Source organism: Pristis pectinata, chromosome 18 (assembly GCF_009764475.1).
Source record: "Pristis pectinata isolate sPriPec2 chromosome 18, sPriPec2.1.pri, whole genome shotgun sequence".
Lineage (NCBI taxonomy): Eukaryota > Metazoa > Chordata > Chondrichthyes > Rhinopristiformes > Pristidae > Pristis > Pristis pectinata.
Window position 1 is genome coordinate 2623651 of NC_067422.1, and position 25595 is coordinate 2649245.

Consider the following 25595-nt stretch of genomic DNA (forward strand, 5'->3'; position numbering starts at 1 on the left):
GGGAGTGGAGGGGAAGGGGAGGGGTGGAGGGGAGGAGGGAGAGGGCTTCAATGGGAAAGTTGTTCCCCAGAGGTTAATGTCCGGACCGTGCGGGTGAGATCGGACACACTCACTGTGTCTGAGACGCTTCAAAGGGCGAGGCGCGGGATCCGGACCGGGGGTTTGGTGTCAACGGGCAAACGGTCGGCAGGGACATGGCGGGCCGAAGGGCCGGTCCTGTGCTGGTACAATCCCGGAGACTGGAGCGGTCCCGGGGTGATCCGTCCTGTCCCCACGCCGGAGTGAACGGTCCCGGACCTGGTCAGGTCTCAGACTCAGACCCAGCGCCGGACGGGTCCGATCCCGGGATGGCCCGCCCAGTGATCCCGCCCCCGCCCCGTGAGCGCGGTCCCGCCCCGTGTCCCCGTCCGCAGCGCCCGCAGCCGCAGCCGGAGCCGGAGCGGGCGGATGGCGTTCGGTAAAAACCTCAAGGACCCGTTCGGCACCCGGGTCGGGAAACTTATCGGTGAGTCTGGGGTCCGGGGTCCGGGGTCCGGGTCCGAGAGCGGCTCCGGCGGTCACTCGGTGCCGGTGGTCAGTGACGGCGGAGCGGAGACCCCGCGGGCGCTCCGGTTTGGTCAGGGTCCGTCTCCCCGGGCGAGGGGTCAGTCCTGTCCCGGGTGAGGGGTCCGTCTCCCTGGGCGAGGGACCAGTCCTGTCCCGGGTGAGGGGTCAGTCCTGTCCTGAGTGAGGGGTCCGTCTCCCCGGGCGAGGGGCCAGTCCTGTCCCAGTGAGGGGTCAGTCCTATCCTGAGTGAGGGGTCAGTCTCCCTGGGTGAGGGGCCAGTCCTGTCCCAGGTGAGGAGTCAGTCCTATCCTGAGTGAGGGGTCAGTCTCCCTGGGTGAGGGGTCACTCCTCATGGGTGGGTTCACCCCCCCCAAGTCCTGGGCTCCGGTAGATAACCCCGTGTGTGGGTCTGTCCCCTCCCACCCTGTAACCCCCTGCCCTGCCATTAAGTTCAATCAATCTCAGTGCCTGTTCAGATAAGACCTGTCACCCTGTTGTAGGAAAGACACGGTTAAACCGGACAGAGTGCAGAGGAGATTTATGAGGATGTTGCCAGGACTCGAGGGCCTGAGTTATAGGGAGAGGTTGGCCAGGCTGGGTCTTTATTCCTTGGAGCGTAGGAGAATGAGGGGTGTTCTTATAGAAGTGTTTAAAATTATGAGAGGCATCGATAAGGTGGACAGTAACAGTCTGTTCCCCAGGGTAGGGGAGTCCAAAACTAGGGGGCATAGGTTTAGGGTGAGAGGGGAAAGATTTAAAAGGCACCTGAGGGGCAACTTTTTCACACAGAGGGTGGTGAGTGTGTGGAACGAGCTGCCAGAGGAAGTGGGTGAGGCTGGTACAACAGTACATTTAAGAAGCACTTGGATAGGTACATGGAGGGGCGGGGCTTGGAGGGATATGGGCCGAATGCAGGAAATTGGGACTAGCTGGGTGGGCACCGTGGTCGGCATAGACTGGTTGGGCCAAAGGACTTGTATCCGTGCTGTATTGCTCTGTGACATGGTTTGTATTTATATAGAGCCGTTGAGGACCTAAACATGCGGGGTGTCCAGTGATCCTGACCCTGAGGTGTGGGGGCAGGTGACCAGTGTTTGGGGTGGGAGGGTGTGTTCTGAAGCCGTGCCTCACCAACGTACAGTGTGCTCAATCCCTCCTGTCGACCCAGAGCCCCCGACCTTCACCCACCTACTGAGGTCAGTCATTGTCCCGGGGGTCACTCCTGGATGTGCTCAGTGACCAGCTGACACGCCCCTGACCCAGGACATGGTTGGGTCATTCCCCAGCCCAATACAGCAGGGCTTGGAGTTCAGCTCCAAGGGAGTGCTGCACTGCCCGGGGAGGGGGGGGGGTGCGCTGTCTCTGGCTTGGCACCTTCAGCCGAGGCCAACTGCCCTCTGAGGTGACCACAGGACATCCCACTGTACGTGAGGAGGGTGAGACACTCCAGCGCTGAGCTGAAGGCTGCTTATCACTCAGCCAAGATTCATTCAGCCAATCAAAATGCAGAGTGCCAGAAACACTCAGCAGGTCAGGCAGCATCTGTGGAGGAAGAAACCATCAATGCCGCATTTAGAGTATTGCGTACAATTCTGGTCACCTCACTGCAGGAAGGATGTTGAGGCTTTAGAGAGGGTACAGAGGTGGTTTACTAGGATGCTGCCTGGATTAGAGGGCATGTGCTATCAGGAGAGGCTGGACAAACTTAGGTTCTTTTCTCTGGAGCGGCGGAGGCTGAGGGGTGATCTGTTGGAAGTGTATAAAATTATGAGGAGCATAGATAGGGTGGACAAGCAATATCTTTTTCCCATTATTGAGCGATCCAACACCAGAGGGCATGCATTTAAGGTGAGAGGGGGTAGGTTCAGAACAGACGTGAGGGGTACATTTGTTACTCAGACAGTGGTGGGTGCCTGGAATGCGTTGCCTGATAGGGTGGTGGAGGCAAATTCATTGGGGGGCTTTTAAGAGGGGCTTGGATGGGCACATGAATGAGAGGAAAATGGAGTGATATGGGCATTCTGTAGGCAGGAGGGAATAGCTATGTTGGCACAACATTATGGGCCGAAGGGCCTGTTCTGTGCTGTACTGTTCTACGTTCTATATTTAAGGTGCTTTATCAAACTGAGAAAGAGAGAAAATAGTTTTCTCTCTCACAGTAGTGTAGCGGTTAGCATGACGCTATTACAGCGCCAGTGATCGGGGTTCGATTCCCGTCGCTGTCTGTAAGGAGTTTGTACGTTCTCCCGTGTCTGCGTGGGTTTCCTCCGAGTGCTCCGGTTTCCTCCCACATTCCAAAGACGTACGGGTAGGTTAATTTGGGTTTAAAATGGGCGGCACGGACTTGTTGGGCCAGAAGGGCCTGTTACCACGCTGTAAATAAAATTTAATTTAAAACAAAATTCTGATGGAGGATCACAGACCCAAAACATGAACAGGTTCTCTCTCCACAGACGCTGTCTGACCTGCTGAGTGTTTCCAGCATCTCGTGTTTTCATTTCAGATTTCCAGCATTTGCATTTTTTGTTTGATTTCCATTAACTGCATCTCTAAATGGGTTCAGCGGGAAGTGGGGCAGGCAGCTCCGTCACCCCGGGTCATTAATGTGAGGGTGAAGGGTGTTGGTTCACAGACGGTGAGAAGTACCAGAGGGACAGGTTGCCACCCTGTGTCGCTGTTTGGTAGTCCTTCAGAAGTCATTGCGTGGGTGGACCTCTGAGTTGTTACAGATTCACTGGGACCAATGAGTTGGAAGTCAAAACCAGGGAGTTATGGCAACGGTGCCAAGTAAGTTAAAGGTTAATTCAGATCAACAGCCCGATAGTAGTGCAGAGGTGCAAGCAGCCTGTCACAGTTACACAACCCAGCGTTCAGAGGTTTGTGTGCCTTGTCCATAGTGTAATGTAAATAGAGTAATACAGCACGGAAACAGGCGCTTCGGCCCAAGGTATCCATGCCGACCAAGGTGCCTATCAAGCCAGTTCCATTTGCCTGCATTTGGCCCATATCCCTCTAAACCTTTCCTATCCATGGACCTGTCCAAATATCTTTTAAACATTGTAATTGTACCTGACTCACCCTCTTCCTCTGGCAGCTCCTTCCACGTACTTGCCACCCTCTGAAAAACCTCTCCCTCAGGCCCCTTTTCAATCTTTCGCCTTTCTCCTTAAGCTCCTCCTGTCGATATACTTATCCAAACGTCTTTTAGACATTGTTAACGTACCTGCCAGAACCACTTCCATTCACGCACCACCCTCTGCGTGAAGAAGTTGCCCCTCAGATCCCTTATAAATCTCTCCCCACTCACCTTGAACCCGTGCCCTCTAGTTTTTAGTCTTTGTCCCCTTCTGTGGGACAAAGATGGTGTGCGTTTACCCTATCTATGCACCTCATGATGTTATACACCTCGATAAGGTCACCCCTCAATCTCCTACATTCCAAGGAATAAAATCCAAGCCTGTCCAACCTCTCCCTGTGACTCAGGCCCTCGAGTCCTGGCAACAGCCTCGTAAATCTTCTCTCAGAAACGTCAGATGCTGGAATCTGGAGCAAAAAGCAAACTGCTGGAGGAACTCAGCAGGCCAGGTAGCATCCCATGAAGGAGAGCAGGTGGTCAACATTTCAGATCAGGACCCTCCTTCAGGACTGGAAGAAAACTTCTTCAAAGTGGCCATCCTTGTGGGTCAGGCAGCATCTGTGGGGGGGGGAAACCGATCAGTCCCTTCTCAGTGCAGATTGCCCTGGGCAAAGTTTGTCTCGCACTCTCGGTGACCTCCCCAAGGCATCACGAGGAGCTGCTTGGTGTGCGTGTGCTCACGTGATGTGGGAAATGCGGCAGCCAATCTATGCGCAGTGTGACCCCATTAAGTGTGATGTGATGATGACCAGGACTGTGTCAGTGATGTGGGCTGATGTACAACTATTGACTGAGACGCTGCAAGGAGAATCCCGCATGACGGTTTCCTTGGGATCTTCACATCGCCTGACGTGTGTGTGTTTTGGGAATATATGCCATCAACATTCACAAACGTTATTTTTCTTGTTTTTCATTGTAGATGTGGTGATGTTTAAACACTAACAAATTTCAGGGTTGCTGTCGCTTTTATATGGGCCTGTGTTTGTTACTGGTAATTATTAAACTCAAAGTTGAGTTTATTGTTATTTGTACATGTATGCACAGGTGCAGTGAAGATTAGCAACATTATGATCAAAGTGGTCATGGTATTGCTAAACGGTAGTAATTAGGGTTGTGCAGGTTGGTTCAAGAACCGAATGGTTGAAGGGAAGTAGCTGTTCCTGACCCTGCTGGTGTGGGACTTCAGGGCTTCTGTACCTCCTGCCCAATGGTAGCTGTGAGAAGATGGCACAGCCCGGATGGTGGGGATCTTTGATGATGGATGTTGCCTTCTTGAGGCAGCGCCTCTTGTAGATACTACCATAGAGTCAGAGAGTCATACAGCGCATAAACAGGCCCTTCGGCCCAACTGGTCCATGCCAGTCAAGGTTCCCATCTAAGCCAGTCCCATTTTTCTGCCTTTGGCCCGTATCCCTCTAAACCTTTCCTAACACCGATGGTGGTAATTGGTTTATTATTGTCACACGTACCGAGGTACAGTGAAAAACTTAGTTTTGCACTATCAAGCTAGTCCCATTTTCCTGCATTAGGCCCATATCCCTCTTAAGCTCCTATCCATATACTCATCCAAATGTCTTTTAAACATTGTTAATGTACCTGCTTCAACCACTTCCTCTGGCAGCTCATTTCATAGACACACCACCCTCTGCGTGAAAAAGTTGCCCCTCAGATCCCTTCTAAATCTCTCACCTTAAACCTATGCTCTCTAGTTTTTAGTTCATTTCATCACATCAGTGCATTGAGGTAGTACAAGGGAAAACAATAACAGAATGCAAAATAGTGTTACAGTTACAGAGAAAAACTGCAAGCTTTTAAAAGAGGCCAAGGGGAGGCCTGACAGAAGTTTATAAAATTATGAGAGACTTAGATGGAGTAGACAGCGGGTATATTTTTCCCAGGGTTGAAATCTCTAATACTAAAGCACATGTATTTAAGGTGAGAGGGGGAAAGTTTAAAGGAGATGTGCGGGGCCAGTGTTTAACACAGAGAGCGGTGGGTGCCTGGAATGTGCTGCCAGGGGTAGGGGCAGATACAATAGAGGTGTTTAAGAGGTTTTTAGATAAGCACATGAATATACAGTAAATGGAAGAATATGGACAAGGTGCAGGTAGAAGGGATTAGGTGTTATTAGCTTAATAGGTCGGCACAACATCGTGGGCCGAAGGGCCTGTTCCTGTGCTGTACTGTTCTATGTTAGGAGATTCCAATGGTGGAATCTCTTACAACAGTGACAGTATGTTCCCCCTCAACAACTGCCCTCTCAACACTGCCACCCCTCCCCTCAACACCACCCCCCTCGATACGGCTCCTCCCTCAGTGCTGTACTGGATCCGGTACCCAATTCCCGATGATGCGACAGGATCCCACACCTCCTGATCCCAAGGTGAGAGACAAGGGGGGAGGGACTGTAGTCACCACCCTCCCATCTGCATTAACAACACCACCATTAGGGTGTTTGCACTAAACAACAGCACCTTTTATATAAACAGATTTGTTATTTACTGAAGAGGCTTTGCTAACAAGTGCACAGCTGTGCTGATGTTGCAGAGAGCAGTGTCTGTCTCTCTCTGTGGGTTCCTGCAGTGCACAGTGCTGGGGTAGGGGGACTCAATGGCTCGTGGGGGTGCTCACTGCTGCCAGTAACGGGCACAGCTTGAAGAAGCACTGGCAGGGCAGCCAGTGGTTGCCAGTGTTGTGAGCCAGTGGCCTCAGTGTGACCTTTACGTACAGCTGAGCCCGATGCCCCAAGGGCAGAGTCTCAGGGGAAGGGATGAATCAACAGATTATGTTTGCTCGAATAGGCAGGAACACTGACACCACTGAGTGTTTGCAGCACCGATCAGGTAATGCCACTCCCCGCACTCTCCCCGTAGGTGGATACGTGACAGATAGATCACACTCCCCCCTCCCCTCATCCAAATCATTGGCACAGGTTGTGAGCTGCTGAGCCCCTGTAGAACCCACAGCTGAAAACGACCCTTCCTGCATTAGCCTGGTCTGTACCAGTACTTTACCTCCAATCCCACGCATTGATTCATAATCTCTTGTGTGACACCTTATCAAAGGCCTCTCGAAAGTCCAAATACCTTGCATCACCCTGGTTACCTTTATCTATTTGGCTAGTTACAACTCCAAACAAACTCCGACAGATTTGTAAAATGTGATTTCTCTTTCATAAATCTGACATAGCCCTGCCCCATCCCATTATTTTCCATGTGTCCTTTTTTTTTAGCAACATCATCCACCGTTTCCTTAGATCAAGAACCATTTAAGAGTTCTCTTGATGGCAGCCACTGGACTACTTCTGCTTCCTTTTGTCGTAAGGGGATGCAAAAGTTGTATTAATTCATTTAAAGTTTGCTATTACCGTTTGCTGTTATATCTTTCAAATAAGTTCCCCTGTCTACCACGGCCAATTCACATCTCTTGTCTTCAAAGTTTGCTTTATTCAGCCTATAGGTCCTGGTTTCAGACTGACCTGAGTCACTTTAAATCTTTCTATAAAATATTATGATCACTCTTTCCTGAAGCTGCCTTAATTGCAAGATCCACAATTAACATTTTCCCATCACACAGTGCAAGATACAAAATAACTTGTTCCCTCACTGGTTCCTCAACATTGAGGGAAGAGTCCACGGAGGTATGAAAACCTCCACGCCATCACTGCTGATTTGGGTAAACCAGTTCAACTCTGTCCCTACTTCTGAACCCTTCCACAAGGCACAGCAATGTGTTCTGCCCCTCGGTCTCTCATTGCTGCTCCCAAACTGATCCAAATTTTTGATTTCCTGAGCAAGATTTCTCCTCCTGTCTCTGGCCTTCATCCAGGGCTGGAATATTTACGTACCAACCCTTGTCACTTTGCAACCACTTTTCTGTGATGAATTTTAGATCGTGTCCAGCCATTAATTAAACACCTACCTTGTTTTAAATTCAGATAAAAAATCTTCAGTAGAATCGTACAGCATGGAAAAATGCCCTTTAGCCCAACTCCATATTATTTTTAAATTATTTTATTATGTTTAGATAATACCAATTCAGTAAATCATTTTTCCCTGCTCTGACTCTAATTGTAGGTAAACTCTTACGTATGAATGACCTGTCTCTCCTGACACACACTGATCACCATTATCTATTTTGCTCCCCTGCCCTATTGCTTTGTCCTTTCTCGATAGATTCGTACAGCACAGAAACAGGCCCTTCGGCCCACCACGTCATTACACACCTTTTTGCCCCTCTACACTTATCCCATTTGCCCACATTTGGCTTTGTAAATGTGCCCTCACCAGAAAGCACCCCCCCCCCATGATCCCCCACAGCAACCCCCCAACTATTTATCTTAAAGCCAAACTGAGGGAGTGCAACACCGTCAGAGGCACGGTACTACAAGAATGTCTCACTGTGGGAGGGGCAAGACTGACCCTGCCGTGCAACCGATTCTTGAGCCGGTTTACTGACACCCCGGCCGCCTGTCACTTCTGCGGCCGGGAGGAGACGGTGTGCCACGCGTACGCGGAGTGCGAGAGGTTGCAGCCCCTCTTCGAGTATCTGCGGGGGCTGCTGCTGAAGTTCTGGTTGCACTTCGGCCCGGCGCTGTTGGTCTACGGGCACCCGGTGCGGCGTGGGGAGGGGCGCGCGGCAGATCTCCTGGTGGGTCTCCTGCTGGGCCTGGCCGAGCTGGCCATCCACGGGATGCGGCGGCGGGCGGCCGAGGGTACCGGCAGGTCGGCCTGCCTGCCCGTCTTCCGCGCTTATGTGCGCGCGTGGGTGCGTTTAGAGAGGGAGCACGCGGTTTCCACGGGCACCCTAGCCGAGTTCTGCGCTCGGTGGGCCCCTCAGGAGATCGCATGTGTGGTGGACGGTACGAACGCAATTCTTATTTGAAGTGTCACGTGTCGCGTTGACGGGTGTAGCGTCACGTGTGTGTTTCGTTAGTATTAGTTTGCATTCTCTACCGTAGTATGTCGTTGCGTAGTTTCTTCTTTTCTGTATTAGATGTCGTGTATTGACACTGGTTGTCTTTTGTAGTGCTTTTAGTGAATAAACGTTTATTATTAAAAAAAAGGGGCAAGACTGATGGTTTGTATGTGTGTGTGTTTAACTTTGAGAGAGGTTGTTTATGTGTGAGTTAGTATGTGTGTGAAGAGTTTTGTGTCTATGTATGTGTACACCATGTGTGTGACTGTCTGTGTTACTCCGAGTGTGTTTGTGTGTGTGACTGTTTGAGTACATGTATGTGTAACTCTGCTTGTGTGTGCGTGAGAGAGAGTGTGTGTGTGTGTATGTGACTGTGTGTTATTTGTGAGTATGTGTGTGACTCTGTGGTTGTGATACTCCGTGTGTGTGACTTTTTCTGTGTGTGTGTGTGTGTGTGTGTGTGAGAGACTCTATCTGTAAGTGTGTGTGATACTCTGTGTGTGTGTGAGACTCTATCTGTAAGTGTGTGTGATACTCTGTGTGTGTGTGTGTGTGTGTGTGTGTGTGTGACTCTGTGAGAGTGTGTGTTACCCCGTGTTCTGTGTCCACTTGTACACCTCCCCCTCTGAACGTGTTGTTGTTGCCCAGGGTCCCCCTCTGTGTGTGCCCATGGTTTCTGTGGCACGGGGAGCAGGCAGAGAGAGCAGCCCCTGCTGCCAGACCCCCTGCACAGACGGGTTTTGCTGGCTGCAGCCGGTGGCGACGGGTGCTCAGACTGTAAGCAGGCGTGCTTGATTTACAGATATCGCCACCATAGGAACACAGCCTGCAGCGGACTGGTCCCAGTTCAACCACATCTGTGACATCATCAACAGCAGCGAGGAGGGGTGAGTGTGAGGGGAGGGGTGTGGGGGAAGGGGGAGGGAGGGAGAGGAGTCGGCCTGCAGCTCTGTCCCTGCCGCCTGTGAGCAGGGAGGAAGGTGTGGGTGGGACGGTGGGGTGGGGTGGGAGCAGGGTGTGGAGGTCGGGATCTGCTGTAACGTGGGGGCTGTGGTAACATTGGACAGTGGGGTGGGGGTGGGGGGTGGCACTGTGTGGGTGGGGTGAGAAGGGTGAGATGGTGGTGAGGGGGGGTCAATGGGGGTGAGCAGAGTGTGGGGTTTGGTATTGTCACACATACCAAGATGCAGTGAGAAGGTTTTGTTTGCAAGCCACCCAGACAGATCATTCTGTACGTAAGTACATCGAGGTAGTGCAGAGGGAAACAATGCAGGATCTAGTGTTACAGCTACAGAGAGAGTGCAGTGCAGGGAGACAAGTGCAAGGGCCACGACGAGATGGACTGAGAGACCAAGGGTTCTTGGGTTTTGGTGCAGGGACTGGGGTGGTGTGTTGTGGGGGTTGGTGTGCCTGGCCTGTAGGAGCTGGAGAGACATTTGGAGGTTGAGGGTCCCAGTGTGGGTGGGTCAGGGGTCAGGCATAGGTCAGTCAAACCTCAGACTGACCAGGGCTGGGAGGGGCAGTGCCCGCGGTTCCTACCACTGCCCTGGGCCCCACCCCTGGGATGCGGCTGTGCGGACACTGACCAGACCCACTGCCCTCCAGGCCCAAGGATGCGGTGAAAGCTCTGAAGAAGCGGATCGCTGGAAATCGCAACTACAAGGAGATCCGGCTGTCCCTGTCCGTGAGTACAGGAACCTCCCTCCTCCCACTCCCTCCCTCCACTGTTCACACCTTCCTCCCCTGCGCACACACACTCTCTCTCACACACACACACACACACACACACACACACACACACCCTCCTGAGCAGAGAAGAAGTGTCTGCAGTGCGCACCGTCTACACAATGCACTGCAGTTACTCACCCAACTAATCCGACAGCACCTCCCAAACCTGCCCCCTCTCCCACCGAGAGCAGGGGCAGGGGAACACCACCACGCACAGGTTCCCCTCCAAGTCCCACACTATCCTGATCTGGAGATATGTCACCGTTCCTTCACCGTCACTGGCTCTGAACCCTGGAGCTCCCTCCCCAGCAGCTCTGTGGGAGCACCTTCACCAGAAGGACTGCAGAAGGCTTACCACCACCACCCCCCCCCACCCCCCTTCTCAGGGGGATATAGCAAAGGGTGATAAATGCTGGTCCAGCCAGTGATGCACCAATGCCTGAAAATAAATAGAATGGATGGATCAAGGAGGTCAATGTTGCGATCCCATTTAGCACCTGCTCTGCCCTGTCCTGTCTGGCGTTGACCAGGTTGGGAGGTCCCGTGTTGACCTGCTGCTCTCCGGTTGGTCTCTATGACGGGCCGTACAATGACGTGTTTTCATTGGTCAGCTGATCGACTGCTGCATGAGGAACTGTGGCCCCAGCTTCCGCTCGCTGATGGTCAGGAGGGATTTCGTCAAGGACGTGTTGGCCAAGCTGCTGAAACCCAAGTACAACCCACCCACGGACGTCCAGAACCACATCCTCGGCCTCATACAGGTACTGGGCATCTCCGCTACACATTCTCCGCCTGTACCTGGGCCCCAGCTCAGGGATAAACCCCACCTGTCCCAAAACCAGCCCCCATCCCAGAACCACCCCCTCCCCAAAACCAGCCCCTCCCTTCCTGAAACCAGCGCCCCTCCTGAAACGTCTCCATCCCAAATCCAACCCATCCTGGAAACTCTGCCCCTGCAGAAACCTGCCCCCCACCCCGAAACCACCACCACCACCACCTCCCCCCGCCTTTAAAATGCCCTGCCAAGCCAAAGTTTTGGTTATGTTGGCTTGGGGTCTGTCCTCTCGAAACACCCCAGGATGGTTGAATGTTGAAGGTGCTACGTAAATGCAGGCTGTCCTTTACCGGGATGTTTAGTGGTTGCACAGAGTGGGTATCACAGGAACAGGCCATCTGGCCCCTCCCTGCCTCTCCCTGTGCCCCACCAGCCTCTTCCCCCCCTCTCCCCCCTCTCCCCCTTCCCATCTGTTTATCCAGCTTCCCATTGAGCCCATCTCTGCCCCTCATTCCCTCCCTCCTGTGGCGGTGACCCCACACTCTGCACCCTCTCTTTCCCCCGGATGCCCTGTGGGGGGGATCTGTCACTGACTGGCCTAAAACTCCCCAACAACTGAAACACCCCCACCCCGTTCACCCATCAAACTCCTTCCTCACCCTGCCCTGGATCAGGCCCTCCTCACCACCCCTCGCCTCCCCACCTCCCCCGCCCCCAGCCCCCAATGAGATCACCCAGCCCTTGCCCCTCCCCTGAGCGTCAGCTCTCAGTTCTGGTGTCACCACGCGGGACCTCCTCGGGGTCATCTCGGAGGGAGGTGGAGCCGGTCACTGTGTCTGAGTGTGGCCTCACCCAGGCAGGAGACAGGAACACGACCTCAGGGGTTGGCTTGCTTCCCAGGAGGTCAGGGTGGGGGACAGGTCAGGGGGACGAGTTGGGAAGTTGGGTTGAGGTCAGTGTGGAGGGACTGTGACAGGTTCTGATGTTTGTTCCCCCTTCTGTGCCGCAGTCATGGGCGATCACCTACCAGGGACCGATTGACGTCAGCGACGTACGGGAACTCTACATGGATATGAAACGGAAAGGGTTAATATTCCCAGATCCAGCCCTGGGGCCCCCTGGAATCAGAGCAGTAAGTGAGGAGAGAAGTAGGAACTGGTTTTGGGAGCTGGTGTGGACTCGTAAGATAAGATTTCTTTATTAGTCACATGTACATCAAAACACACAGTGAAATGCATCTTTTGCGTAGAGTGTTCTGGGGGCAGCCCACAAGTGTCGCCACACTTCCAGCGCCAGCGTATCATGCCCACAACTTCCTAACCCGTACGTCTTTGGAATCTGGGAGGAAACCGGAGCACCCGGAGGAAACCCACACAGACGCGGGGAGAACATATAAACTCCTTACAGACAGCGGCCGGAATTGAACCTGGGTCGCTGGCACTGTAATAGCATCACGCTAACCGCTACACTACCGTGCCTGTCCATAAAGCCTAGCTGATGAATGACTAACCCCCTCTGTCAATTCACCAGACTTCACCAAACTCTTGAACATGGAATTGGAGACAACCTGCTCATGTGGGGTGGTGGCTGGTTGTATTGTAAGCAGGTGGGGAGTGAGTGCCAGTGGTGTGGGGGCAGGATCTGTGTCAGTGACAGGACCTCTGCTGCTCTGCAACATGGCACAGACAGGGGAGATAGTCAGAATCCTTTGCCCACAGTAGGGGTATCAAAAACAAGAGGGCACAGTTTTCAGGTGAGAGGAGGGAGGTTTAAAGGGGATCTGAGGGGTAAGTTGTTCACACAGAGAGGTTGATGTCTGGAACTCGCTGCCAGAGGAGGTGGTGGGATTAGATACAGTCACTGTGTTTAAGAGGCATCTAGACAGACACTTAAATAGGCAAGGTGTAGCAGGATACGGACTAACCGCACCTGGAGTATTGTGTGCAGTTCTGGTCAGCCAGGATGTCATTAAGCTGAAAAGATTCACCAGGATGTTGCCGGGACTAGAGGGCTTGAGATATAAGGAGAGGCTGGGACTGTTTTCCATGGAGCGAAAGAGGCTGAGGGGTGACCTTACAAAAGTTTGTAACATCATGAGGGGTGTAGATAAGGTGGATGGTCATGGTCTTTTTCCCAGGGTGGGGGAGTCTAACACTAAAGCGCACAGGTTTAGGGTGAGAGGGAAAAGATTGTAAAAGGATCTGAGGGGCAACTTTTTCACCCAGAGGGTGGTGGGTGTGTGGAACGAGCTGCCAGAGGCAGGTACAATTTCAATGCTTAAAAGACGGTTAGTCAGGTCCATGGATAGGAAGGATATGGGCCAAACACGGGCAAATGGGACCAGCTCAGGTGGGCATCTTGATCAGCCTGCATGAGTTGGGCTGAAGGTCCTGTTTCCCTGCTGTGTAACTCAATGTATGTGGACAGGGAGCAGAGTGACATGTCTCCAGGTTTGTTGCTGTAACCACCCCCCCTCACCCTTAATGTGGGGAGGAGGTTGTCCAGGATAACTCCCACTGTGGTCCGTGTCCGGCGTGGGGTGGGGAGAGAACACCCACAGAGAGCTGAGACATCCCTCAGGGTCAGGGACTCAACGTAAGGCGGGCCATGCTGAACCCCACTGGGAAGTCAGGACAAAACTCTGCCCCTGGAGGACGGAGAGGATGTGGGACTCGTCCCCATGAGGAGAGGTCCAGGTGTGCAGTTCTGGTCACCTAACTGTAGGAAGGATATCAGTAAGATTGAAAGAGTGCAGAGGAGATTTACTAAAATGTTGCCGGGTCTTCAGGAGTTGAGTTACAGGGAAAGACTGAACAGGTTAGGGCTTTATTCCTTGGAGCGGAGAAGAATGAGGGGAGATTTGATAGAGGTTTACAAAATGATGAGGGGCATAGACAGAGTTAATGCGAGTAGGCTCTTTCCACCTAGATTAGGAGAGATAAGTACGAGAGGACATGGCTTTAAGGTGAAAGGGAAAAGGTTTAGGGGGAACTTCTTCACTCAGAGAGTGGTTGGAGTGTGGAATGAGCTGCCATCTGACATGGTAAATGCGGGCTCAAGTTTTAAGAATAAATTAGATAGATACATGGACAGGAGAGGTCTGGAGGGTTATGGACTGGGTGCAGGTCAATGGGACAAGCGGAATAAAGTTTCAGCACAGCCTGGAAGGACCGAATGGCTTGTTTTCTGTGCTGTAGTGTTCTATGGTTCTAAGAGCAGGGAGGGCCGATAAACACGCGGGGGGAGGGGGCGGAGGAGGATGGATCATGAGCAACCTGTCCCTTGTCCATTCTCTGGGTTAGGGAGTTATACAGGCCTTCAGCCCAATTGTCCATGCCGACCATGGTGTCTCTTGGTGTCACACAGTCCATTCTCTAAAATGAAGACCACCTTGGCCAGCTTCCCCCATGTATTTTGATTAGGAATTGGAGGTCTCTGTGTGACAGTTGTCCCACACACAGATCCAACCCACGGGAGCACTCACCTCACCCCACCACTACCTCTGGGGTCCTGCTCCCTTCCTGGGCGTTGTTCAGACTGTCCCACCTAAGGACAAAGGCGTCTTCATCCGGGAATCCAATAACTGGGAACGGATCACTGGGAGAGAAGGAGAAAGATGGGGTCAGGGGAAGGGAGAGGTACAGTCAGAGAGGGAGCAAGGGGAAGGTAGGATCAGAGGGAGAGAGACTGAGGGATGTAAACTGAGAGAGCTTGGCTCCTGAATCTGAAGCCATGCAGATTGGCAAGTGAACGATAACAGCTTTGTTTACCTCTTTAGACTGGGGACACAGGGAGCTGTGTACAGCCACAAGGAAGAAATGTACTAGTGTAGTGCAGCAAAACAACACTGTGCCTCCCATGTTAATTAAAAGAAACATTCTGATTTTGTTAGTCTAAACGTCACTGGACCACAAAGTCCTTCAGCTCAGCGGGTGGACGGCACTCAGTTGCGTGTCTCACCCTGAGGTTTGTCAGCTGTGGACGGTGTGCCGAGAGTTTTGGCAAACACCACGCTCCTGTGACCTGCGCCCTGCTGTGGCAGTCACTTCAGTGCTGCACTTTCACGGAGCTGCTGGTTCCGACCTTTCACTCCAGGTGAGTGAGTTTTCTTGTCTGGAGAACTGACAACGTGCGCGGGGAGGGTGTCTCTGCTAAAGTGGTCAACAGTGACAAGTGGAGATGTCAGATCAACACTAACCCTAACCTGTGGTCCATCTGGATGGGTTCCTGCAGGTTTGACCTTGACGTACAGATGTTTGTTTGTGCTTGTGGTCAGCCAATCGATCGGTCCCTAGAAACCACACCCTTAACAGCTGGCTCAGCAGCCGTGTCTTTTATGGCATCCCGTGCTCCGGGTGCGGCCTCCTCTACGTCGGTGAGACCCGACGCAGATTGGGGGGAGTCACTTGGTCGAGCACCCTAGCCACGTTCGCCATAACAGCCGGGATCTGCCGGTGGCCAGCCATTTTAATTCCACTTCCCATTCCCTCCCACTGGGTCCCCTCCCCTGCAGTTCCCATCTGCCCCCCACCTCCCTTCTCTGGTTCCAGGCTCCACCTTCCTCTCCTATCAGACTCCATCATCTGCAGCCCTCTTGTCACCTGCACCTACCACCTCGCAGCCTCTGTCGCTGTCTCCACTCTCCCCTCCTCCGTCTGCCGATCAACCCTCCTCACCTGGATCCAACAATCGCCTGCCGGCTCTGGCCCCACCCCTTCCCCTCACCTCCTTATACCGGCTACCTCCCCTCTACTCAGTCAGATGAAGAGTCCCGACCCGAAACATCGACCGTCCACGTCTTTCCATGGATGCTGCCTGACCCGCTGAGTTCCTCCAGGGGTTTGTTGTTCCTCCAGATTCCTGCATCTGCAACCCCTCGTGTCTCCGTCTGCCCAGTTCCTTCCTGCCTGTCAGTCGGTGGCTGTAAGTGGTTCCATTCCCGACTGTGGGATGAATTGCAGTCGCACTGGGATAACCTGATTTTGTGTTTTCCAGGACCCAGTTGGGACCTCATTGCCTCGACGCCCGCCAACCGCCGCCACCATGAAGCCAGCAGCCTCCCGCGCTCCCCTTCCCAGGAACGCCATCACTCTGGTGCCGGAGCAGGTATCGGAATGCCGGACCTCAAATCCCGACCTTACCCCACCCACAGCCCCTCCCCTCTCCTCCACTCGGACCCCACCCGACCAAGCCCTTCCTGTGCCTCCTCCCTCACCCCAACGCTGGAGGAAGGACGTCAGAAAAGGTTTATGAGGATGTTGCTGGAGGGCTTGAGTTCTAAGGAGAGGCTGGACAGGCTGGGACTGTTTTCCCTGGAGTGAGGAGGCTGAGGGGTGACCTTATGGAGGTTTACAAAATAATTAGGGGCATAGATATAGCAGATGAGGCAGGGCAGGGGAGTCTAAGACTAGAGGGTACAGGTTCAAGGTGAGAGGGAGGAAGATAAAGGGGACCTGAGGGCAGAGGGTGGTGGGTGTATGGAATGAGCTGCCAGAGGTGGTAGAGAGGGGTACAACTTTTAAAAGGCCTTCGGACAGGTACATGGATGGGAAAAGTTTAGCGGGGTATGGGCCAAACACAGGGAAGTGGGAACTAGCTCAGGCAGGCAGCTTGGTCAGCATGGACCAGTTGGGCAGAAGGGCCTGTTTCTGTGCTGTGTAACTCGATGACTCTACGAGACCCAGTCCCACTCAACCCCAGTCCCTCCCAGACAGGCCCCAGCGGACAGACTGAGGCAAGGCTTGGGCACTGGTGAGATCAGGTGAACACTGGTGTTTCCAAAGATACCGTGGACAAATGTGGTCACCACGAAGCCCTGCGTCTTGTCCCACTTCTTCCACCACAAAGCCCCTCGTCTCACGGGGATCCCCGCTCTTCACCGTGAAGGCCCTCCCCTCCCTGAAATACACCTCGCCCTCCCTGAAGCCCACCCCCCTCACTCCCTGGCCCCTCCCACAGAGCTCCCTCCCCTCACCCTGATTCTCTCCCCCCCAACAGTTGGCCAAGTTACACAGTGAGCTGGACCTAGTGCACATGAACATCACTGTCATGTCAGCCATCTTGCTGGAGAACATTCCGGGCTTCGAAAATCCGGATGACATGCTGCTGTTACAGGTGGGAGTGGTTGGGGGTTCTCGGGGGAGTGGGGGTCTCGGGACGTTGGAGATATTGGGAGTGGGTGTTTTGGGGGGGGGGAGTGGGGATCCAGGGAGGGAGTGGGGTTCTCGGGAGGCGGGGGGGCGGGGGTCTTGGGGGGAGTACAGGTTGGGGAGAGTGGGGGTTTTGGGGGAGTAAGAATCTTGGGGGTGGGGTTTGGGGGAGAGTGGGTTCGGGGGAGTGGGCGTTGGGGGGTTACTGGGGGAACAGAGGCTCAGGGGGAGTGGGGATCTCGGGGGGGGGGAGTGGGGATCTCGGGGGGATGCAGGACATGGATCCTGCGGTGGGGGGGTGCAGGAGAGGGCGGGTCTCAGCAGTAGTGGGGGTCTTTCTTGGGGGAGAGTGTGGTGATCTCTCCCAGTGGTTGTATGGGGGTGGTCTTTCCCAGTGGGTATACGGGGGTGTGTCGGTGGGAGTGGGGGGGTGGTCTTTCCCAGCGAGCTGACCTCTGCCCCTCCCTCGAACACAGCAGCTCCACAGCACGTGCCGAGAGATGCAGGAACGGATCGGCCTGCTCCTGCCACAGGTCGACGACCAGCCCCTGACCAGCTGCCTGCTGTCCGCCAACGACCAGCTCAACCGCGCCTTCCTCTCCTACGAGAGGTGAGTGAGGGACCCAGCGCCGAGTCTCCCCGCCCCTCGCCCTCCGCATGTCTCCTCGCCCCCCACGTGTCTCACCGCCCCTCGCCTCGCCCTCCGCGTGTCTCCCCGTCCCTCGCCCGAGTCACCCTCCCAGAAGTTACTGAGTCTGGTTGGGTGACCTTACAGGGGTGAATAAAACCATGAGGGATATAGATCGGGTGAATGCACACAGTCTTTTCCCCAGGGTAGGGGAGTCTAGAACCAGAGGGCACAGGTTTAGGGCGAGAGGGGAAAGATTTAAACGGACCTGAGTGGCAATTTTTTCACGCAGAGGGTGGTGAGTATATGGAACGAGCTGCCAGAGGAAGAGGGTGAGGCGGGTACATTAACAACATTTAAAAGGCACTTGGACAGGTCCATGGATTGGAAAGATTCAGAGGGATATGGGCCAAACACGGGCAAATGGGACTAGCTTGGATTGGCACTTTAGTCAGCATGGACTGGTTGGGCTGAAGGGCCTGTTCCGTGCTGTATTACTCTGACTCTATAACTCCTTGCAGAACCGTCTCTCACCTGTTCTACACCCCCGCCTGTAACTGCCCCTCTCCCTCCCAACACACCCTTCACCCCCAGTGAGCAGATCTACTCCAAGGAAGCAGGGGTTGGAATACCTGCTCGTTGTCACACTGCTGCCCTGGGATCTTGCTGTGCACAGATTGCGAGGGTGATGCTGCCCCGGGGAGTGTTTGATTGGCAGCGAAGGGGTGGGCAGCTGTAGAAAGAGACGGTGGGGGGGGGGGGGGTGGAAGTACAAAGGTGGGAGAGGTGAGGGGGAAGAAGGAGGTCGGTGTGGAGCAGAAACACTAGCATGGGCTAGAGAGGACGAATGGCCTGATTTGGAACTGGACACTCAGAGTGGCTGATCCTGTGAGGATATTCTCTGCATTAATGGGTTGTCACCAAATAAAGGGCTGGCATCTCTGTAGCAACTTGCACATCCCTTTCAGGACGTCCCAAAGCATCAAGCAGCCAAAACTGTCCTTTGGAGGCATGGTCACTGTTGTAAAGACAGCAGCCAAATTAGACGCAGCCAGCTGCCGCACACGGAGAGGCCCGAGGTACTAACGGTAGCGGGGTAAGTGGGAATGGAGGGACGCGGACGCAGGTAACACCAGAGGGCAGAAACTTTAGCAACTTCTTCACCCAGGGGGTGGACCCTACATTGAACGAGCTGCCAGAGGAAGGGGTTGAGGTGGGTACATTTAAAAGGCACTTGGACAGGTATGTGGATAGGGAAGGTTTGGAAGGTTATGGGCCAAACACAGGCAAATGGGACTAGCTTGGATGGGACATCTTGGTTGGCATGGACCAGTTGGTCCGAAGGGCCTGTTTTCGTGCAGTAACCTCTGTGCTGTATAACCGGACACCATCAGACAGCTCACGGTCCCATTGCCGGTACACTGCCTGTACCCGTGGGCTCAAAGCGAGGGGGCACGCTGGCACTTGTGACGGTGGGTGTTCCTGTCCACAGGTTCCAGCGCAGCAGAACCAGGTCCCAGTGGGCAGAGAAGGAGGCTACAGACACGCCCAAGGTAGGGTTGGCAGTACGGGGCGGGGAGGTGATCTCGTGCCTTCGGAACGCAGTACACACTCACCTGTGTGCAGGGATATCCGGTCTGTGCTGTACCTCCCCGGGACAGTGCAGAGGGACATACCACTCTGCACCTAACCTGGATTATTTGGTGCCCATTTTGTGTATTTTTGTTTCAAAATACTTGTATTAAAACATCAAAGAAATCCAAATTAAAACATGACCATCCTTGTTCAGGACACACTCCAGCCCCTACTGTGTCCACTGGTCCCAGATTGTCTCCAGAGAGCCATTGGACAGCATGTGCTTCCTCTCCAGGGACACTGGGTCACAGGCAGCCCCTTGGAAGAGGGCAGGCAGCCGGCTCAGGCAGAACCCTCGGTCGCCTGCTGCCCGGAGCTGTGAATGGCCACTTTGGCCAGGCCCAGGATCAGACTGATATGCAGGTCCCCCAAATGATCCTCCCTCCCTCTACACTGGGTGTCCAATTACAGGAGAGAGGGGGCAACCAGAACCTGAGGAGCAGCCCTGGGAACCTCGGACAAGGCCTGCAGTCTCCTACCTTCCAACAGACGTCGCGCACAGACCCCTCCAGGCCTCTGCAGTGGCAGGCAGCCTGGGAACCAGCCCAATAACCAGCTGTGGAACACCTTTCACCCTATGTCCCCGATGTAAAAGGGGTGAGACTCCCACACGGAAGGACCTCCACTGGGGACAACCCCCTCGCTGCTCCTATCGTGTGGGACGGGCTCCCGAGGAGGGTTTGGGCTCCTGCGTCCAATCGGGTCGAGTGGGGGCTGGTCCGGTTGGGATTGCCCCACACCCCTGAACCCCCTCGACACCCACAGTGATGGGATGCAGGGGCTTCAGCCCCAGACCATGGTGTTGTGCAGCTGACTCCCCCACTGTTTCCCCCTCCCCCCCCCACGGTAGGGGTGAGGAGCAGAGGGTGGGAGGAACAGCACTCTGACTGGAGGCCACCACATCCCAGGCTCCCAGTAAAAGATGGGCAACTCCCACAGAGCAGCAGGGCTGGTGGTCACCCCTGGGACCTGCCTGTCGTCCTGAAGGAAGTGCCCTCGGTAGAGGAGGTACGTCACCAGCGTACCTGGAAGGCACTCTGTGGGGTCCGAAGGCAGAGAGTCGCCACCTGGGGTCGGATACACACACCGCCCTCCTCAACTGAGAGATTGAGGACCACGGGGGAGACCCAGGGCTTCCTGCTGCCCTAGAAGAAATCCACCAGCTTTTCTGGATCTTGGCAGCAAAAGCAAGAGGTGGGAGCAGAGCGAGCGGCTGATACCACAGCGCGGAGGTCACCGGTGGGTTTACGACCAGCGCTTGGCCCCTATGGGGAACCACTGGGAGCAGTCCTGTCCAGCGCCCTGACCGGGTGGTGACTCTCACCCACAGCCCTTGCTGGTCCTCTGACCAGGCTTCCTCAGTGGGTTCAGCTTTGATGGGACCGTGAGGGCTGGAGACCCATCGGATAATTTGATTGTACCTTTGCCTCTGTGTTGCCAGGTCGTGCCCGTAGATCCTTCTGCTCCCTGCTCCACGCCCGACCTGATCAACTTCACGTGTCCTGACCTAGGTCCAGTGTGCACAGACCAGTTCTCTAACCTGAGTGAGTAGACTGTGGTTCACCCAGTCCCGTGCTCTGCGTGGACACCCTTTGGTTCACTGGGCCCGACCAGCCGCTGAGGCCCACAGACTGGGGCCTTCTCAGGTTCCTTGGGACTTTCAGTACAAACATCATTCAGAGCCTGCGATGGACAGGGCAGTGTAGGGGGAGGTTTCTTGTGTCCAACCCCTGCTGTTACTGCTCTGGGAGTGTGTGATGGAACGGTGTCAAGGGAGCTTCACTCTGTGTCTGACCCCGGGAGTGTGTGATGGGACAGTGTGGAGGGAGCTTCACTCTGTGTCTGACCCCAGGAGTGAGTGATGGGACGGTGTGGAGGGAGCTTCACTATGTGTCTGACCCTGGGAGTGTGTGATGGGACAGTGTAGAGGGAGCTTCACCCTGTGTCTACCCCATGTGGTGCTGTTCCAGGGCTTCTAAGGTCAGTGATGTTTCAATCCCTGGCTTAACCCCATTTACTCTGGGTTATGAAGTTCACAAGAAAATTTTGTGAAAAAAAAGTTAAGTTTGAGCTGCATCAACGGTGGAGCAACTTGAGAATGAGTTTGTCCGTTCTCATTTCCTTGGTCACAGGTCTCAGAAATGGAAATGCTGCCGTGGGTGTGTGTGTGGCCAACCCCAGCCTGAGGAGCAGGGCTCTGCCTGATGTACCCTCACCCAACACCGCCCCAACTCACCAGCCGGAGTAAGTTGACATCCTCTGTCCTCCAGGGGTCCGACTGCGATTCCCGGTACCAGGATGGGGTGCACTGCAGACAATTCTTGTCCCGTACTCCCTGGGCACTGTGGGGTGCTGCGGGGATCTGCTGGGCGGAGATTGGGGTGGGAGTACAGTGAAGAGTTCTGGTTCTTTTCCCAAGCATGGCTTGGAGTTGGAGCAGTGCGGAATCATTGGATGAGTCCCTGGAATCAGGGAGCTGTCCTGCGTGGAGACAGCGTGGGATTGGCTGGTGGTCTCTTCACTTGAAGAGAGTGGGTGACGACCTCGTCGAGACGGTGAAGATTCTGAAAGGCGCTGTTCAGACGGAGGGTCTTCGACGTGAAACATTGACTCCATTCTTCTCTCCACAGCTGCTGACCGACCTGCTAAGTGTTTCCACAGTGTGTCCTTATTTCAGATTCACTCCCCTCTACTGAAGGGCAAAAGTGGAGGGGCAGATCCCCAGCCGTGGAGAGCACAGTGCAGGGGTTCCAGGATCTCAGGAGATGCGGTTGACACTCGGGAACTGAGCTGAGGGGAAAAGTTTTCACCCGGAGGTTTGAATATTTGGAACTGTCCCCCAGGGAGGGGTCGCTACTGGGACAGTAATACATTCAAGGAAACTATGGGCAGCGGATGAGGCCCGGGGTATTGATCATATTGATATCATTGTTTGGTGGATGTGGTGGGAGGGGCAGATTGCCTCTCTGTGCCCTTCCCCCTGTGGTTTGTACATGTGTCCGGGCACCACAGCCGGGGGAGAGACTGTGAGGGGCACAAACCAAAGGTAGCCAGTCTACAGAGCGGTCCCAGAGAGGGTGGTGTGTACAACCAGGGCTGTGTCTGCTGGGATCGCCTCGCGCAGGGAGCAGCCCCATGAGGCTGAGCTGTGTAACCGCACAGGTCATTTCATTCTGTCTTCCAGGTCCGGCCTGCCTCCCCCCAGCACTGCCCCTGAACCTCTGTACGCCAACGTAAGTACCTGCTGGGCTCCGGGCAGGGTGAGGGGAGATCTGAACACCAGCCCCAGCACCCAGACCCACCACCCGCACCCATCACCCACTCCCAGCACCAGCGGCATCCACTGGCAACCATCACCCACCACCACCACCCATTACCCACCACTAGCACCCATTACCCACCACTAGCACCCATTACCAACTGGAGGAATACACAGTGACTCACAGTGGGCACAGAAACAGCCCCCACCTCCCCCCCTTTGCCCTCCCTCTCCCCCTTTTGATACCTCGATCCCCGACTCTCTGGCCTCTTTGTTCCCTGATGCCCTCTGCCCTCTGCCCCCCACCCCCCAAGGGTGGGCTGCACTGCCGGGGGGGTTCATGGGTTGTGCGCAGTCGATGTGATGGGCACACTGTCTGACGTTTCAGGTGAGCCAGCAAGGCTCCGAGCCGCCGACGGCTCCCGTCTACAGTCAGCTGTCTGGTCCCCCCCACGCCGACCGCTCCTGGGGACACACAGGTAAGGCTGCAAAACACCTGGGCCCTAGATCACCCACCGGGGGTGGGGGTGGGTCAGTGGGGGGGCCCCGTAAACACCCCGTACATCACGCACAAACCCTCACCCCACCCCTGGCCCCCCCCATCAACTGCCCCCTTCCCTCTGTCTCTCACCTCTCCCCCAGCCTGCTGCTCCTCCCCCTCCTTCCCCGCCACTCCCCCTCCTTTTCCCCTCCCACCCCATCCCTACCCCCTCCCCTTCTCCATCCTCCATCCATCCATTCCTCCTCCCTCGCCCTCCTCCCTCCCCCTCATCCTCCCTCTCACCCCCCAGCCCCCCGTCCACTCATTGGTGACAGACCCTTCCTGCTCTGGGACCTGCTTTGTTTACCGTGTGCTGCCGTTGTGTCCCACCCACAGCCCAACACCTACTGAGGGAGGGTGTCCCCTCGAGGATTACTGCCCCTGCCTCCCCGCACGCCCTGGCGGAGATCGCGGGCAGTTCAGGCCACGTTACAGCCTCCAGTCAGGGTTCACTCACTGCTTCTCCTTCCAGCCACAAGCCAATCAGAGCCTTCGAAGATTGCTGGGCCTCAGCTGATTGGCCTGGAGTTTGACCCTCTGGCCAATACGAATGACAACCCGAATTCCGAGTGAGTCTCCACTTCAGATGCTGCTGGATCGGTTGTGCATTGGGGCAGCTTGGTTTTAAGTACAACATTACTGTCTCTCCCTCATCACTGCCCCTCCCACAGTACAACACTCCCTCTGTTGTGTAAGGAATAGTCAGTAATGAGGTGATCTCTAAGCAATCACGGTTACACTGGGTAAAACATTGTGGGTCCAGGGATCCATTAGCTCCAGCGCAGTAAGTGACGTCTACTCTGCAAGAACTGTTTGATCGGGAAGTTGTGCTCAGGGGAAGTGCTTTGTTGCCACTGTTGGTTTTGAATAACTCTGTCCACAAAAGGTTTATGAATAGGCGCATAGTGTGGCCTTACCTCTGACACGCCCCCGATACTTGCAAAGTACCATCTCTAAAGGTGTAAAGTTTCCCCAGCTGAAATCAGACACTTGTGCCCTTGGTAGAAGGGAGAGGCTCTGTCACAGAGTTCTCGGAGCTCACCAGCAGATCATTGGTCCCATCGAGCCCATGTTGGTTCCCACCAATCCCAGCCCTGCCCTTTTCCCATCGTCCTGCAAATTATCCTCGGCATTTCTTCAGCTCCCTTCTGCTGGCATCAGTTGCTTTCGTTTCCACTTCTGCAGGCAGTTTGTTCCAAGTTTATTCGAGTTTATTGTCAGATGCACAAGTACATGTGTGCACAGGTGCAATGAAAATCTTTCAAATGCAAAGCTGCCTCCTGTCTTCACACTGGCCTCCCCCACCGTGCTCCATCTGTTGTTTTATTCCCTTTTTCCTCTCCTGTCTGCCTCTATCTGTCCTTCACCTGCCTCTCTCTCCCAACTCCACCCCCGCTCCGCTCCCCTACCTGGCACTACCTGCCCGTCATCTCACCCCCCTCCTCAGTCCACCAATCGCCTTGGCATCCTTCAGAGTCATAGAGCACTACAGCACAGAAACAGGCCCTTTGGCCCATCCAGTCCATGCCAACCTGATCTTCTGCCTGGTCCCATCTACCTGCACCCGGACCATATCCCTCCAAACCCCTCCCATCCACGTACCTATCCAAACCTCTCTTAAATGTTACAATTGATATTAAGATATCTATTTATTAGTCACACGTACCTCAAAACACATAGTGAAATGCGTCTTTTTGCGTTACTGAGAATGGGCTGGGGGCAGCCCGCAAGTGTCGCCCCTCTTCTGGCGCCAACATAGCATGCCCACAGCTCCTAACCTGTACGTCTTTGGAATGTGGGAGGAAACCGGAGCACCCGGAGGAAACCCACGCAGACACGGGGAGAACGTACAGACTCCTTACAGACAGTGGCCGGAACTGAACCCAGGTCGCTGGCGCTGTAATAGCGTTACGCTAACCATTACACTACCGTGATTCTGCTCCCACATTGAACCCACATCCACCACTTCCGCTGACAGCTCGTTCCACATTCGCACCACCCTCTGAGTGAAGAAGTTCCCCCTCAGATTCCCCTTAAATATTTCACCTTTCTCCCTAAACCTATGACCTCTAGTTCTAGTCTCACCCAATCCAAGGGGAAAAAAGCCTGCATGCATTCACCCTATCTTTACCCCTCATAATTTTGTATACCTCTATAAGATCTCCCCTCATTCTCCTGTGCTCCAGAGAATAAAGTCCTAACCTATTCAACCTTTCCCTATAACTCAGATCCTCAAGTCCCAGCAACATCCTTGTAAATTTTCTCAGCACTCTTTCACGCT

At 54.4% G+C, this 25595-nt stretch overlaps 1 protein-coding gene across 6 annotated transcripts in view; it reads left to right on the forward strand.

Moving 5' to 3' along the window:
- Positions 1–340: 340 nt before the first annotated feature.
- Positions 341–25595, forward strand: part of LOC127580051 (TOM1-like protein 1) — a 34686-nt gene continuing 9431 nt past the window's right edge. For 4 of the 6 annotated variants that reach the window (XR_007957773.1, XR_007957774.1, XM_052033204.1 and 1 more), the window contains exons 1-14: positions 341–505; positions 9402–9486; positions 10205–10283; positions 10939–11088; positions 12112–12234; positions 16098–16208; positions 17100–17216; positions 17728–17861; positions 19372–19432; positions 20956–21058; positions 21647–21758; positions 22699–22747; positions 23162–23252; positions 23787–23883. Coding sequence is in view for 4 of the 6 variants with exons in the window: in XM_052033204.1 (XP_051889164.1) it covers positions 448–505; positions 9402–9486; positions 10205–10283; positions 10939–11088; positions 12112–12234; positions 16098–16208; positions 17100–17216; positions 17728–17861; positions 19372–19432; positions 20956–21058; positions 21647–21758; positions 22699–22747; positions 23162–23252; positions 23787–23883 (1370 nt within the window). In the remaining 2 variants the exon portion in view is untranslated. The remainder of the gene's footprint in view (positions 506–9401; positions 9487–10204; positions 10284–10938; positions 11089–12111; positions 12235–16097; positions 16209–17099; positions 17217–17727; positions 17862–19371; positions 19433–20955; positions 21059–21646; positions 21759–22698; positions 22748–23161; positions 23253–23786; positions 23884–25595) is intronic. The other 2 variants (XM_052033206.1, XM_052033208.1) reach the window with 1 other exon arrangement.